The following is a 15,192-nucleotide window of genomic DNA, read 5'->3' as shown; positions in this document are numbered from 1 at the left end:
ATTGCGATTGGTGTCTAGGACCCATGGAAGGTTTTACGAGTGAGTCAGAATTTTGTGTTTGTCCAACAACAGTGACAAGCAAGTGGTGACTAAGAATCGCGAACCCCAAAATCTTTGTGTCTTGCTATGTATTGTTTTGTATGGTTTATTTGTGCTTTCCATTTTATGATAATCAATTAGGCTTTATTACTTTGTTGAGTTTATACAATATTACCATGTCTCTAGAACACACAAAATATTGGGTCTGGTAAACCCAGCCCATTACACTTTGGTGCAGTGAGCAGGATCCAGAAAAATGTGGAAGGAGACAAGCATGTCTACCCTTCCAAGATGGTGCTGGCTTACTTCAGCGACTCTCTGTAGTCTGCCGGAAATCGTACCGGTAATCTTCTTAAGTATATTCCATTTGAACCACTTTGACTGCAATCTGCAGCACATAAATTTTTTCTAAACAACGGACTAGGAAATTACATCAATGTTCTCCAAATCTCATGTTCGTTGGTTAATTGTAGAGCAGTTAAGTGCGACATCTTGAAGTGTCAATGCCAAAGCCAAAATCGTGTCAGGAGAGGTGGAATTCAAACCAGGCTAAAACGGTAGAGGGACGAGGCCTCCCCTACCTAGTATCTTGTTGCCAAATGTGCAGTCACTGGAAAATAAGATTGACAATGTCAGTGCAAGGCTGCTGTATCAGTGGCAGGTGAGCAGATCCCAATTGTTTGTTGCACTGAAACTTGGTTAAATGTGGATGCAGTGATACGACCAGAAAGTTTTACAATTTTCAGAATGGACCAAACTGTGAACTCTGGCAAGGAAAGAAGGGTTGGTGTACGCTTTTTCGTCAATTCTTGTTGGTGCATGGACATTGGGATTATGTCACCTTCTTGTTCCCCTGACCTAGAATAACTGACAATTAAAAGTAAACCATTCTGTTTGCTTTGCTAGTTTTCATCTGTGATCCTGACCACAATTTACATACAATCAACGGCCAATTATAAGCAAGCACTCACAAATCTGCACAATGTTTGCTGTAAAGAAACACCTCATCCCAACACATTTCAAATTATATCTTGTGACTTTAACCAGACTTGCCTGAATAAATCCCTGCCCAGTTATCTCCAGTGCATAACTTGTTGCACCAGAGGTCCCAACACACTAGACCACTGCTACATGACAATATGGAATGCCTATCGTTCCTTTCTGAGACCACATTTTGGCAAATCAGATCATTTGGCTGTACTCCTATGACCTGTATACTGACAGAGCCGAAAGAGCAAGGCTCCAAAGATCAAGACAACAAAAAGGTGGTCACAAGGGGCAGAAGAAAAATTACAGGATTGCTTTGAATTAGTGGACTGGGCCATGTTCAAGAACTCATCTGAGGACCTGAATTACTAGACCAAGGTAATAACAGACTTTATTAAAACAGCTGTGGATGAGTGTGTATCATGCAGCATTTTACCCAGTCAGAAGTTCTGGATGAATAATGAAATCCGAAATCTACTGCGATCCAGATCAGAGGCATTCTAGATTGAAGATCAAGAATGCTACAAGAAGTGCAGGTATGATTTCTGGAAAACCATCTCTCAGGCAAAGTGGGGATTCCAGACTAGAATCAACAAGGATTGCTCAACTGCTGTGGCAGGGTTTGAATGCCATAACCTCCTACAAAGTTGATGTGTGGGCTGCCTTCAAGAGAGTGAATCCAAGGAAAGCACATTGTCCAAATGGAGTACCTGGCCGAGAACTGAAGACCTAGGCTGACTGGTGTATTCACAGATATTTTCAATCCCTTCCTCTAACATTGTATGGAACCCACCTGCTTCAAACAGGCTTCAATTTTACCGGTGCCCACGAAAAATGTGGTAACTTGTCTACATAACTATCACCCACTTGTATGAAGTGTTTTGAGAGGCTGGTTTGGAAGCTTCTCAGCCACTGTCTGAGTGGCAACTTGGATCCGCTCTAGTTCGCTTACGGAAGCAATAGGTTTACAGCAGATGCTATCTTGTTGGCTCTTCACACAGCCCTGGAACATCTGGACAGCAAAGATGCATACATCAGGATGCTTTCTATCGTTTACAGCTCGGCATTGAAAACTATCATCCCCTCTAAACCAATCAGTAAACTCCAAGACATGGGCCTCAATACTCACTTGTGCAATTGGATCCTGGATTTTCTCACTTGTAGACCCCATTTTGTTCAGATTGGCAAAAAGCTTCTCCTTCACAATCTCCATCAGCCTAGGAGCACTACAGAGATGTGTACTTAGTCCTCTTCTCTACTCACTTTGCACCTATGACAATGTGGCTAAGTACAACTCCAACATCATATACAAGTTTACTGATCCCACAACAGTTTTGGGCTGTATCAAAGATGGTGATGAATCAGCATAAAGGAAGGAAACTGAGAAGTTGGCTGAGTGGTGTAATAATAACAACAATAATAACAACAACAACAACAATTGGAAACTTTGTGGTGGTTTCTTTTGAACATAGTCTTTTAACATCTTTGGACTATTTTTACTGTGCCCATGGTCTGTTTTTTATTAATCAATTATGCTATTGTTTGCACTGATCTAACTATTTGTTGTAACTATGTGGTTTTGTGCAGGTCTTGTAGCTTTAGTTTTTGGTCTTGTTTTGTCTGGTGGAATTGGAGCTCCTTTCCGGGGAATGCACTAGGATGGTAACAAGATATTAATATGGAGCAGCCTCTCTGGACTCTGGATTGGGGATTGCCAAACGTTATGTGGATTTTCTGGTGTAGTCTGTTTTGTCATGTGCTTTTGTGATATCATTCTGGAGGAACATTGTCTCATTTTTTTAACCACATTGCATTTGTGGTTTCTAAATGACAATAAACTGAATCTGAATTTCTCACTCAATGTCAATAACACCAGGGCACTGCTTGTAGACTTCAGGAGAGAGAAACTAGAGGTCCATGAGCCAGTAATCACCAGAGGATTTGAGGTGAACAGGATCAGTAACGTTCAATCCCTAGGCGTCACTATCTCAGAAGACCTATCCTGGACCCATCATATAAATATAATTGTGAAGAAAGCATAACAATGCCTCTACTTCCTCAGGAGTCTGTAGAGATTCAGTATATCATCAAAAACTTTGGCAAACTTTTGTAGATGTGTGGTGGAAAGTGTGCTTGCATTATGGCCTGGTAAGGCCACACCAATTCCTTTGAGTGGAAAATCCGACAAAAGTTAATGGATTCAGCTCAGTTCATCATTTGTAAAACCTTCCCAACTATTGAGCATATGTAGATGAAAAATTTCCATAGAAAATCAGCATCCACTATCAAAGATCCTCACCACTCAGGCTGTGCTCTTTTCTCACTGCTGCCATCAGGTAGAAGGTACAGATGCCTCAGGACTCACACCACCAGGTTCAAAAACAGTTATTATCCCTCAACCATCAGTATCTTGAAGAAAAGTGGATAACTACACTCATTTAAGTCCACTTTCATCTTACTATTGCACCTCATTATTTATTGCTATTTATTTATTATCTGTAATTGCACAATTTTTGATAGTTTATGGTTCCTGATGCTTACAATTTACAGATCAAGTTACATTTACTGTTCTATAGATTTGTTAAGTATGCCATCAGAAAAAGAATCTCAGGGTTGTATGTGGTAACATATATGTACTCTGAAAATAAATTTTACTTTTGAACTCTAAGATAGCAATATCATAGCTGAGACATATCAGGTCCACAGATGGACAGATGTTTCTGAAGGTTTTGGATTACTGGATAGCGTTCTGAATAAATGGGGTCCTTCCCTATGTTGAGAGAAAGTATTTGCTGAAATATCTAATGTCAAGGGCCCATGTGTAGAAACAGAATGTCATAAGCATATAGCTTTCCCTCTAAGATGGATTCTCTGCCCCCAGCAAGGTGGATATTTATGACCGTATTGGAGCCATTGAGGACCAAAACAGCTGAACTTTCTGAGAAAAAGACTATAATGCCACAAGATATAGGAGCAGAATTAGGCCATTCAGTCCATCAAGTCTGCTCCGCCATTTCTTCATAGCTGATTCCACTCAAACTTATACACCTGCCTTCTCGCCATGTGCTTTGATGCCCTGACCAATCAGGCAACTATCAACTTTCGCCTTAAATATACACATGGACTGGTCCTCCGCCATAGTCTATGGCACAGCCTTCCACTGATTCACTGCTATCTGCCTAAAAAAAGTTCCTCCTTATCTCTGTTCTAGAGGGTCACCCCTCAATTCTGATGCTTTGCCCTCTCGTTCTGAAAACCCTCACCATAGGAAATATCTTCTCCACATCCACCCTGTCTAGACTTTTCAAAATTGTTAGGGTTTCAGTGAGATCCCCCACATTCTTCCAAATTCCAGCAAGTACAGACCCAAAGCCGCCAGACGCTCCTCATATGTTAACCCCTTCATTCCCAGAATCATCCTTGTGAACCTCCTCTGGATTCTCTCCAATGACAACACATCCTTTCTGAGATATGGGGCCCAAAACTATTGACAATACTGAAAGTGCAGCCTGAGTAGTATCTCATAAAGGCTTAGCATTAACTCTTTGCTTTTATATTCTATTTTTCTTGAAACAAATGGCAACATGGCATTTGCCTTCTTTACCACAGAGTCAACTTGTAAGTTAACATTCTGGGAGTGTTATACGAGGGCTTCTAATTGCCTCTGCACCTCTGATGTTTGAACTTGCTCTCCATTTAGATAATGCTTTGCTTTTTCCTACCCCTCCACCTATCTTCGTATCATCTGCAAACTTTGCCACAAAACCATCAATTCAATTATCTAAATCACAGACAAACAATATGAAATGTAGCGGTCCCAACACTGTCCCCTGAGGAACACAGCTAGTCATTGGCAACCAACCAGAAAAGGAACCTTTGCTTACCACTTGCTGCCTCCTGCCTGTCAGCCATTCCTCTAACTATGCCAGGGTCTGGTCTGTTGACTCCTCATTTCAGTTAATTTCCTTTTCCCCGTGTTCTACTAGGCTCTTTGATGAGGGCACCTGATCCTCATTTGAACCGGCAGCATAAAAACTCTGGCTAACATCTACTCACTGCGGGTTTGTCACCTCAGCAGTTCGGCTATGCTCATTCCAAGCCGCTGAAAATTAGTCAAGTCAAGAGCGTGCCATTCGCAGTTCCTGGGTTGAGTCAAGAGCCTGCCATCCAGCTGAGTTTTGCCAGCCGTCTGCTGCTTCATGTGCTACCCGGAGTCGAGATACGAATGCACGGTCATTGTTGGTTTTAGTCGTCTTGTGTCCGGCTGAGTATTGCTGGCCATTTGTCACTATTCCAAGCTGTGATATGAATTGTCTGTTGTCATTTGTTTTTGCGCTCTGGGGCCAAGTCCAAGTCCAGGCTCAGTGTCCAAGTCAAGTCTGAGTCCAGGCTCGGAGTCCAATTCAACGTTCAAGTCCACGTATGAATCCTAAGCTGCTCTCCGTGCCTGTGTCCTGCACTTGGGTCTGCTTCCAGTTGCCCACTGCAACATCTTTGCTGTAACGCCTTAGAATTTTATCTTGTTAAGCAGTCTCATGGGCAGCACCTTATCAAACACCTTCTGAAAGACCAAGTAAATGACATCCACTGCCTCTTCTTTGTCCACCCATTGAGCTACTCCCTCGAAGAACTCTAACAGATTTTTCAGGCATGATTTCCCTTTACAGAAACCATACTGACTTTGATTTATTTTATCATTAAATTTCCAAGTACCATGAAACCTCATCCTTAATAATAGACTCCAACACTTTCCCAACCACTAAGTTTACATTAACTGGCCTATAATTTCCTTTCCTTTGCTTTCCCCCCTTCTTAAAGAGTGGAGTGACATTTGCAATCTTCCAGTCCTCTGGGACCATGACAGAATCAAATAGTTCTTGAAAGATCATGACTAATGCATCTATTGTCTCATCAGCAACACTCCCAGTATTCTGGGATGTAGTCCATCTGGCCCATTTGACTTATCCACCTTAAGACCTTTAAGTTTGCCTAGCACTTTTTCCTTTGTAATAGCAATGACATCTACTCCTGCTCACTGACACTCATGGACCTCTGGCATGCTGCTAGTATCTTTCACATTAAAGACAGATAGAAAGTACCCATTAAGTTCATCTGCCATTTCTGATGTTTGAACCTTCTCCCCATCTCTGCTCTATTGTTCCTTTTACCAAAATGTATTACCATACATTTCCCAGCACTGTATTCCATCTGCCACTTTTTTGTCTATTCTTCCAATTTGTCTAAGTCCTGCTGCAATCGCATTGCTTCCTCAACACTACCTACCCCTCCACCTTATTTTATATAATCCGCAAACTTTGCTACAAAGCCTTCAATTCCTTTATCTAAGTTATTGACAAAGAATGTGAAAAGTAGCAGTCCAAATACCGACCCCTGAGGAACACTGGCACTAGTCACTGGCAGCCAACCAGAAAAGGCCCTGGTTATTCCCACTGGCTGCTTCCTGCCTGTCAGCCATTCCTCTATCCATGCCAGTATCTTTCCTGTAAAGTCATGGGATTTTACCTTGTTAAGCAGCCTCATGTTTGGCACCTTATCAAATGCCTTCTGAAAATTCAATTAAGTGTCACCCACTGCCTCTCCTTTGTCCACCCTGCTTGTCATTTCCTCAAAGAATTCTTAACAGATTTTTCAGGCAAGCATTCCCTTTACAGAAACCATGCTGTCTTTGACTTATTTTATCATTAGTCTCCAAGTACCCCAGAACTTCATCCTTAATAATGGAATCCAAAACTTTCCTAACCGATGAGGTTAAGCTAACTAGTCTATAGTGTCCATTCTTTTGCCTACCTCCTTTCTTAAAGAGTGGAGTGATACTTGCAATCTTCCAGTCCTACAGAAGCACGCTAGAATCAAGTGATTCTTGAAAAATCATGATCAATGTATCTGTGATCTTTTCAGCAATCTCTCATAGGATGCTGGGATGTAGTCCATCTGGTCCAGATGACTTATCCACCTTAAGACCTTTGAGTTGGCCAAGCACTTTTTCCTTTGGAATAGCAATTGCACTCACTCCTGCTGCCTGACACTCATGGAGCTCTGGCATGCTGCTAGTCTCTTCCACAATGAAGATATATGCAAAGTACCCATTAAGTTCATCTGCCAATTCTTTGTCCCCCATTACTACCTCACCAGAATCATTTTCCAGTGGTCCAATATCAACTCTCACCTCTCATTTACTCTTTATATAACTGACATACTTTTGGTATCCTGCCTTACATTATTGACTATTTTGTACCCTTCTTATAGCTTTTTTAGTTGGCTTTTGCTGGATTTAAAAAGCTTCCCAATCGTCCAACTTCCCACTCACTTTTGCTACCTTTTATGCCCTTTCCTTGGGCTTTATCCAGGCCTTAACTTCATTTCTCTGCCACCGTTGCTTACCCCTGCCATTTGAGAACTTCTTCTTTTGTGGAACAAATCTATCCTGTGCCTTGTGAACTACCCAGAAACTTCAGCCATCTCTGCTCTGCCATCATCCCTGCCCGTATCATCCTCCAATCCACCTGGGCAAGCTCCTCTCTCATTCCTCTGTAACTCCCTTCATTCCATTGTGATACTGATACATGTGAGCTATGCTTCTCCTTCTCAAATTGTAGTATAAATTCATTCTTATTGTGATTACTGCCTCCTAAGAGTTCCTTTATGTTAAGCTGACTAATAAGATTTGGGTTAATACATAACACCCAATCTAAGAAAGCCTTTCTCCAAGTAGGCTCAAGCACAAGCTGCTCTAAAAAGACACATTCAACAAATTCCCTCTCTTGCGATCTGACAGTAACCTGATTTTCCTATCTCCTTGTATACTGAATTCCCCCATTACAAATGTGTCATGACCCTTATTACATGCCTTTTCCAGCTCCCTTTTCAATTTCAACCCCACATCTTGGCTACTATTTAGAGGCCTATATATGATTCCCATATTTTTTTTTGCTCTTACATTTTCTTAACACCACCCACAAAGATTCAATATTCTCTGACCTTATGACACCTCTTTCTAAAGATGTAATTCTATTGCTTACTAATAGAGCCACACAACTGCCTATGCCTTCCTGCCTGTCCTTTCGATACAAAGTATATCCTTTGATTTGAAGCTCCCAGATATGGCTGCCTTTCAGCCACAACTCAGTGATACCCACAACGTCATACTGACCAATCTCTCACTGCTCCAGAGTTCATCCACCTTATTCTGAAAGCTACGCACATTTAAAAACAGCACCTTCAGTCCTGCATTCTTTGTCCTTTTGAATCTCTGTGGTACAATGTAACTCTTTGCACTGTCTGCATTTGTACCCAATAATTGCTTGCCTTCCTTACATTCTTGTTATATACATCATCTACTTGAAAACCTGCTGGCTCTCAGCTCTATCATACTGGTTCCCATGCCCCTGCCATATTAGTTTAATCCACTGCCAACAGCCCCAGTAAGTCTGCCAGCAAGTATATTGGTTCCCCTCAGATTCAAGTGCAACACATCACTTTTAAACAGGTCCCACCTGTTCCAGACAAGGTCCCAATTATGCAGAAATCTGAATCCCTATACCCTGCTCCAATTCTTCAGCCAAACATTTATCTTCCACCTTATTCTATTCCTATTCTCACTGTTGCGTGCTGTGTGTATCCTCACATCCTGAGATTACTACCTTTGAGGCCCTGTTCTTCAGCTTCCTTCCTAACTCCCTGTACTCTTTTTTTTCAGGACCTCCTCCCATTTTTTTCCTATGTCAAAACACTACTTTAAGTGAGCATGGCCGGGGCAGTGACACGTGAAATGCTCCAAGCCTAAACGAACTGCAGTGGCTGACAGCGATATCTGATATGATGATGATTCAGATGAGGTTGGAAATAATGTAATCGAGGCATGCCCCCTTAGGCCTGTATAAATTCAAGAGGAACGCTGCTATACTGATGAACAACATCAAAATCAATCTGCAAATGGCTGTCCCTACTATCACTGTGACCACAATCAGTACCTACACTACCACCCAGTTATAGTATTTAGTTCACAGGTTGCATTAGCCATTAAGGGGATCTTTGCCTAGCTGGCTCACCAGCCTATGGGATTTAGGAGCCTCAAACATATTGTTTAATCTGCATGAATTGATTCAGTTAGGGTCATTAACGACAGAGCCATTGGTCCTGGCTGAATTGTGGGCTGGTCAGGCTGACGGAGCTGAATTCATCCTGTGGGCAGCGGTCATGCAAACTGTCTATGCTCAGTTTCTTGCCCCTTTGGATTGGAATGAACGGCCTCGCGCCTGGAAAATCCCTTGGAGACTATTTCATGCCTGTGTGATATGTCAACACAGTCTGACATTTATAGTAATAATGCCTTTAACAACCCTGAGGCTGTCTCCTTTCCTCAGGAGATGAGCATCTGATTGATAGAATGAGCATTCGTACAGTGGAGGAGTGTCTTGCTGTCTCTGTTATGGACAGCTGAGGATCAGACTGTATCAGAGACTGGCAATTTATTGGCCCAGCCCTGTTGGGCCAGTTCAGAAACCTGATAGTTCATGGCGTATGATCATTGATTATCTCCAGTTAAATCAGATTGCCTCTCCACTGTCCACAGCTGTTCCAGACGTTGTGACCCTGATTGAGGACCTTTCTATGAAACTGACAGTGTTATGCTGGTAATGATTTTGCTAATGCTTTCTTCTCCATTCTTATTGCTGACGTCCCAAGATCAGTTTGTTTTTACGTGGAACGGCCTTCAGTACATCTTTACACAGCTTCCACAAGGATATGATCATAGTCTTACTATTTGCCATGGTGTGGTGGCATGTCCCCTAGCATTAAAGTAGTTCACTATACAGATGAAGTGGTATTGCAGAAATCCTCTGAAGAGGAGGTTTCCAAAGCCCTTAATACTTTGATCGTTCCCATGCGATTGATGGGATGGGAAATTAACCCTAATAAAGTATAGGTCCCAGCCATGACTGTTCAGTTTTCTGAGAATATAATGGACCAAAGGTGATAGGTCAGAAATAAGACCCTAGACATAATAAAACTAAGATTCTATGACAAAACAAGAAGCCCAATGGTTTGTTATCCTTTGGGTTACCAACAGCACCACATACCCCATTTGACTATGCTCCTCCGGCCCTTGTACCCTGTGACCACAAATAAATTTAGTTTTGTATGTGGCTCAAACAACCAGCTTTTGAGGCTTCAAAGGAGATCATCACTGTCGGCTTCCCACTGACTCCTCATCCACATTGAAATGCAAGTTTCTGTTAAAGACAGTTATAGCTGTTTGGAGTTTGTGGCAGATGTATGGAGTATAGAATATGCATCTGTGTTTCTGGTTCCAATGTTGCTGCCAGTTACACTGTTTTTGAGAAAAGAAACTTGTCTGATCCATGATAGAGGCTGAAACACAAATGGTTAATTCTCTTGTCTTTCACTGCCCTGACCTTCCCGTTAAGGGATGGATATTCTCTGACACACTCACGCATAAGGAAGGGTGCGCACAATAATCCAAGGAATATTAATACTGTGTGTAATTCTCATTTTAAGCAGAAGGAATAGTTCTATGTATCCTTCACTTGCCGGACTTCAAGGGGTGGTTGTGCTATATTAACTTTTTAAAATATTGGATGAATGTCTGAAGAGTTCAAAATAACAATTTAATTATTTCTGAATCCTTAGCATGTGGGCTTTGTATGTCTGTTAATGTCAATCCATTGTTGATAGCAGCTGAATTCTTTCTTAATCTCAGGCACTATTAAGATGTTAATGTCTGTCAAGTTGGCTTGATGGATTCTTTTTTCTTGATTTGGGCTCATTACTGATATGTAACATTAATTATAAGTCTAAAGGAATGTTGAGTCTAAATCATTGGTGGACTAATGGATGAAGATGGACCATTAAAGTGTCTAATTGATTTATGAATTTATTCTGAACACTCTGTTGATGGACATGTGTTGTTTGAATGAAAAGAAACCAAGCTGAGTTAATGACATGAGAACAAAAGAATTGAGGGTTTTTTTGACTCAATGTGTTTCTCTGAGCTTCTGAAACTCATACTTATCAGAGTGCCTTACCTGGATTTGTTGGATTTTAATCAATTGGCAGTAATTGTGACTGGTGTCTAGGATGCCATGAGTGAGTCAGAATTCTGAGTTCCCCTGACAACAGTGACAATCAAATGGTGACTAAGAATTGTGAGCCCTTAAATCTTTGTGACTTGCTACATAGTATCTTGTGTGGTTTAATCATGCTTTCTATTTTGTGATAATAAACTAGGTTTAAGCTACATTGTTGCACTTGTAGACTTATTACAACATCTCCTCAAGACTCTAAATGCCGGGTCTCATCAGCTAAGCCCATTATACAAACCAGCTAGTGTCAACTTCCTTCCCAGAGTAAATATAAATCAAAATCATAAGTGTTAGTGAAAAACACTTTGCTTTATAGAATATAAAGCAAAGTTGATTAGGGCAGTATTTATGAACACAGTGGTCAGAAAATAAAATTCCCACTCATGCTAAATATATTCTTTGATTATAGATAAGGCCAAATAACAGAGTTTAATTGCTCAGCAATATCCATGAACTATGAAATGATGTAAACAATTATATGAGTACGCTTATACTCATCCAGATCCTTTACAGTCTCCCCTCTCCATTCAAGTTAATGGATTCACTGTAGCAAACTCATTTAATAAATGGCTATTGGGGAAAAGCTTTTGAAAGTTATGCTGTGCCCTTAGACTTCTGCATTTACTTTGTTAAACCAAATTTTGTGGAGCATGTGGTAATGTATATTGATAGTTTTGCTGATATTTAATTGGCACTAAATCATTCTTTAAATGATTCAAAGTTATCATCTGAGAACTTCATATTTTCTTGACATTGGGAACCTGAGCTAGATATTCTTTTCCCAAACAGTGAAAATTCAGGAAACTCATGACTCCTTTTTGCACTGTCACCGACATTATTAATTTTTTCTTCATTAATGTATTCATGGTTTTGCTATGTTTCATCTTATGAAAAGGGTGCTAACTGTTTTCCAAATTTCTACCAAATATGGCAGATTGGAAATGCACTTTGTCTAACAACTGATTTTATTATCTCGGTTGAAAGCTTGCATTATTTCAAAATGTATTTAAATGAATAATTTTCTAAGAAATCAACCATTTTTTATGGCAGCTATATCTCATTGGCTACGGCTACTTTAAATAATAATTAGTGTTCTCATTTTAAGTGCAGTTTTGATTTCTGTGTTCAATGCAAGCAACTGACGGATCACAATACTGTATGTGTATTATCACTATGTATTTTTGCAACATTTAGAGTGAATAAAATTATATAAAGTGACTAATGGAACAGTATTAAGCCTTCTAAAATCTTTTATATCCAATGCAATCCACTCTTCTTAATGAAGATCTCCTTATTATGGTGTTAATAATTGTTCCAATTTTCCATTTTGAAATTAAATCCAATCTTTGACAGTTGAGACAGAGGGACTGCACTGGGTTTTGTATTAGGAGTTGTAATGAGGATTTGGAGACATAAGAAGTATTTAATTCTGAAAGTGAAGCTATTCTTTGAAACAGCTGCTCTTTGATATATATACTCATCTATTTCATAGATGACTTAACCAAACAGAGAACAAAAAGTTTACTAGCCCTCACTTAGTTTGAAATAAAAGTACAGTCAGCCCTCCTTATCCGCGGCTTTTGCATGTGCGGATTCAACCAACAGCGAATCGGGAAAACCCAGAAGTTTGCTTTCCAACGCTCGTTGTTTAAGCATGTACAGCCTATTTTTTTCTTGTCATTATTCCCTAAACAATACAGATTAACAACTATTTACATAGCATTTACATTGCATTAGGTATTATAAGTAATCTAGAGATGATTTAAAAGTATAGATAGTCCCCGGGTTATGAAGGATTTCTGTTCTTGAGTCTGTCTTTAAATCGGATTTGAATTGTTCCAATCGTTGACTGACCTTAGCCTATTGGTTTTCCAATGACCGATGGCATTTCACCTCTTTCCGAACACTTTATTACTTCCACTTTATTTTCAATCATGATTGTGATTATTTTCGTGAACAGAACACTGCGGATTCAGAGCTGCACCTGCTCCTAAAGTCCACCGCACTGAGACAGTTTAAATAAGGTCTGAGTTCCAATGGGTCCTAAAGACCACTGCCACTGAGACAGGTTAAATAAGGGACTTGAGCATCTGCATTTTTTGGTATCCGCAGGGGGTCCCAAAACTAATCCCCCATGGATAAGGAGGCCCAACTGTGTTATACTGAAGCGCAAAACCTTTTCCAATGTGTTTTCAAATTTTCCACACCTTCCTTTCAATTAACTGTTTTTACCTGTACTTCTGTTTTAGTTAGATCACTCAATTTAATGATTAAATGGACTGCCATGTAAAATTTGTAAAGAAGCTATTTTGTTTGCTGATTTCAAGAGTACCTGAGCTCGACATATTTCATAAGCATCTTGGCTATTTAATTTACGGTAAGTTTATGATTGAACCAATTTATCACTTTAATTCACAGTGTTTATAATAATGAAAAATGTGATGGGAGTGAAAATATCATCTTGATAATGTGTAGCCATCGATGTTAAAATAAAACACTCAAGCCTTTTATACACTCATAGTATTGGGATATCTCCCTCATTGAGAGCATTAATTTTACTTGTTCCTATATGTAATAGCTATTTAAATTATCAGAATTAATTTTAATTGAGAGAAAATATATATTTTATCATTACTGCAGGATGATTTTTTTACTCTTCTCCCGCTCATAGCCAAGTATCATGCTCTGTACAGCCTTTTTTTTATCTGTAATAGGAAACAATATATTCAACTTTTTATAACATGCTGCAATACACCAGTGGTTATCCAAACCACTTTATACTGATAAATAGTGCATGAACAATCAATTCCTGCCATACAGAGATAACTGTAGTTAAAAGTTATGTAATAGGACAGGACCAGTCCATAAGTTAAAGTTCTAAATTGGGACACAACTGATGGCATAAGAAGGAACTTGCAAAGGTTGATTCAGCAGGTAAGGGTACATCTGGTATGTGGGAGAATTTTGAAAGTGAGGCAAGGAAATTATACTGCTAACATATCCTGTTGGAGTGAAGAAGAAGGCTCGTTGGATTAGGGAACTCTGGTTCATGAGAGATATTGAGGTTCTGGAAAGGAAAATTAAGGACCTTATGCGTGGTATAGGCAGCTGGGATCAAGCAAATCCATTGAGAAGAATCAAGGATGTAGGCCGACATCTCAGAAGGAATAATTTCAAAGGATCTGAAAATTGCAAATGTCACCCCACTCTGTGAGAAGGGAGGGAGTGAAAAGACAGGATATTATAGGCCAGTTAGCCTAGTTCCATGGTTGAAAAAATGTTGGAGTCCATTATTAAGGATGAGGCTTCAGGATACTTGGAGACAGATGATAAATTAGGCCAAAGTCGGCATAATATCCTTAAGGGAAACTCTTGCCTGGTAAGTCTGTTGGAATTATTTGATGAAATAATAGGCAGGATAGACAAAGGAGAGCTAGTGATTGTTTTTACCCAGGTTTTCAGAAGGCATTTGACAAGGTGCTGCATATGTGGCTGCTAAACAAGATAAAAATCCATGGTACAGGAAAGATACTGCCGTGGACAGAAGATTGGCTGACTGGCAGAATGCAAAGAGTGAGAATAAAGGGGTGCTCTTCAGGTTGGCTGCCGGTGACTAGTGGTGTTTTGCAAGGGTTGGCTTTGGGTCTACTAAATTTCACATTTTATGTTGATGATTTGGATAACAGAATTAATTGCTTTGTGGCCAATTTTATGAAATATGCAAATATAGATGGAAGAGCAGGTTGTGTTGAGGAAGCAGGAGTTTGCAGAAGGACTTGGACAAGTTAGGAGAATGGACAAAGAAGTGGCCAATAGAATACAGTGTAAGGATTTGTATGCTCCTCTACTTTGGTAGAAGGAATAAAAATGTCAACTATTTTCTAAATGAGGAGTAAAATGAGAAGTCTGAGGTGCAAAGGAACTTGAGAATCTTCATGCAGGGTTCTCTAAGATTATCTTGCAGGTTGACTCAGTCATAAAAAGAGCAAATGCAATATTAGCAGTCATTTTGAGAGGAATAGTATATAAAAGATAGAATGCA

General features: G+C 39.9%; 1 protein-coding gene across 1 annotated transcript in view; it reads right to left on the bottom strand.

Annotated features, from left to right (window-relative positions):
* Positions 1 to 533: 533 nt before the first annotated feature.
* The window catches only part of LOC132391693 (general transcription factor II-I repeat domain-containing protein 2-like), a 226,475-nt gene continuing 211,816 nt past the window's right edge, over positions 534 to 15,192 (bottom strand). The window contains exon 3 of the mRNA XM_059965222.1: positions 534 to 649. Coding sequence (XP_059821205.1) covers positions 647 to 649 — 3 coding nt within the window. The 3' untranslated portion in view covers positions 534 to 646. The remainder of the gene's footprint in view (positions 650 to 15,192) is intronic.

The sequence above is a fragment of the Hypanus sabinus genome, chromosome 3 (genome assembly GCF_030144855.1).
Source record: "Hypanus sabinus isolate sHypSab1 chromosome 3, sHypSab1.hap1, whole genome shotgun sequence".
Lineage (NCBI taxonomy): Eukaryota > Metazoa > Chordata > Chondrichthyes > Myliobatiformes > Dasyatidae > Hypanus > Hypanus sabinus.
The sequence above is the reverse complement of the archived record's forward strand: the minus strand, read 5'-3'. Positions and strand labels throughout refer to the sequence as shown.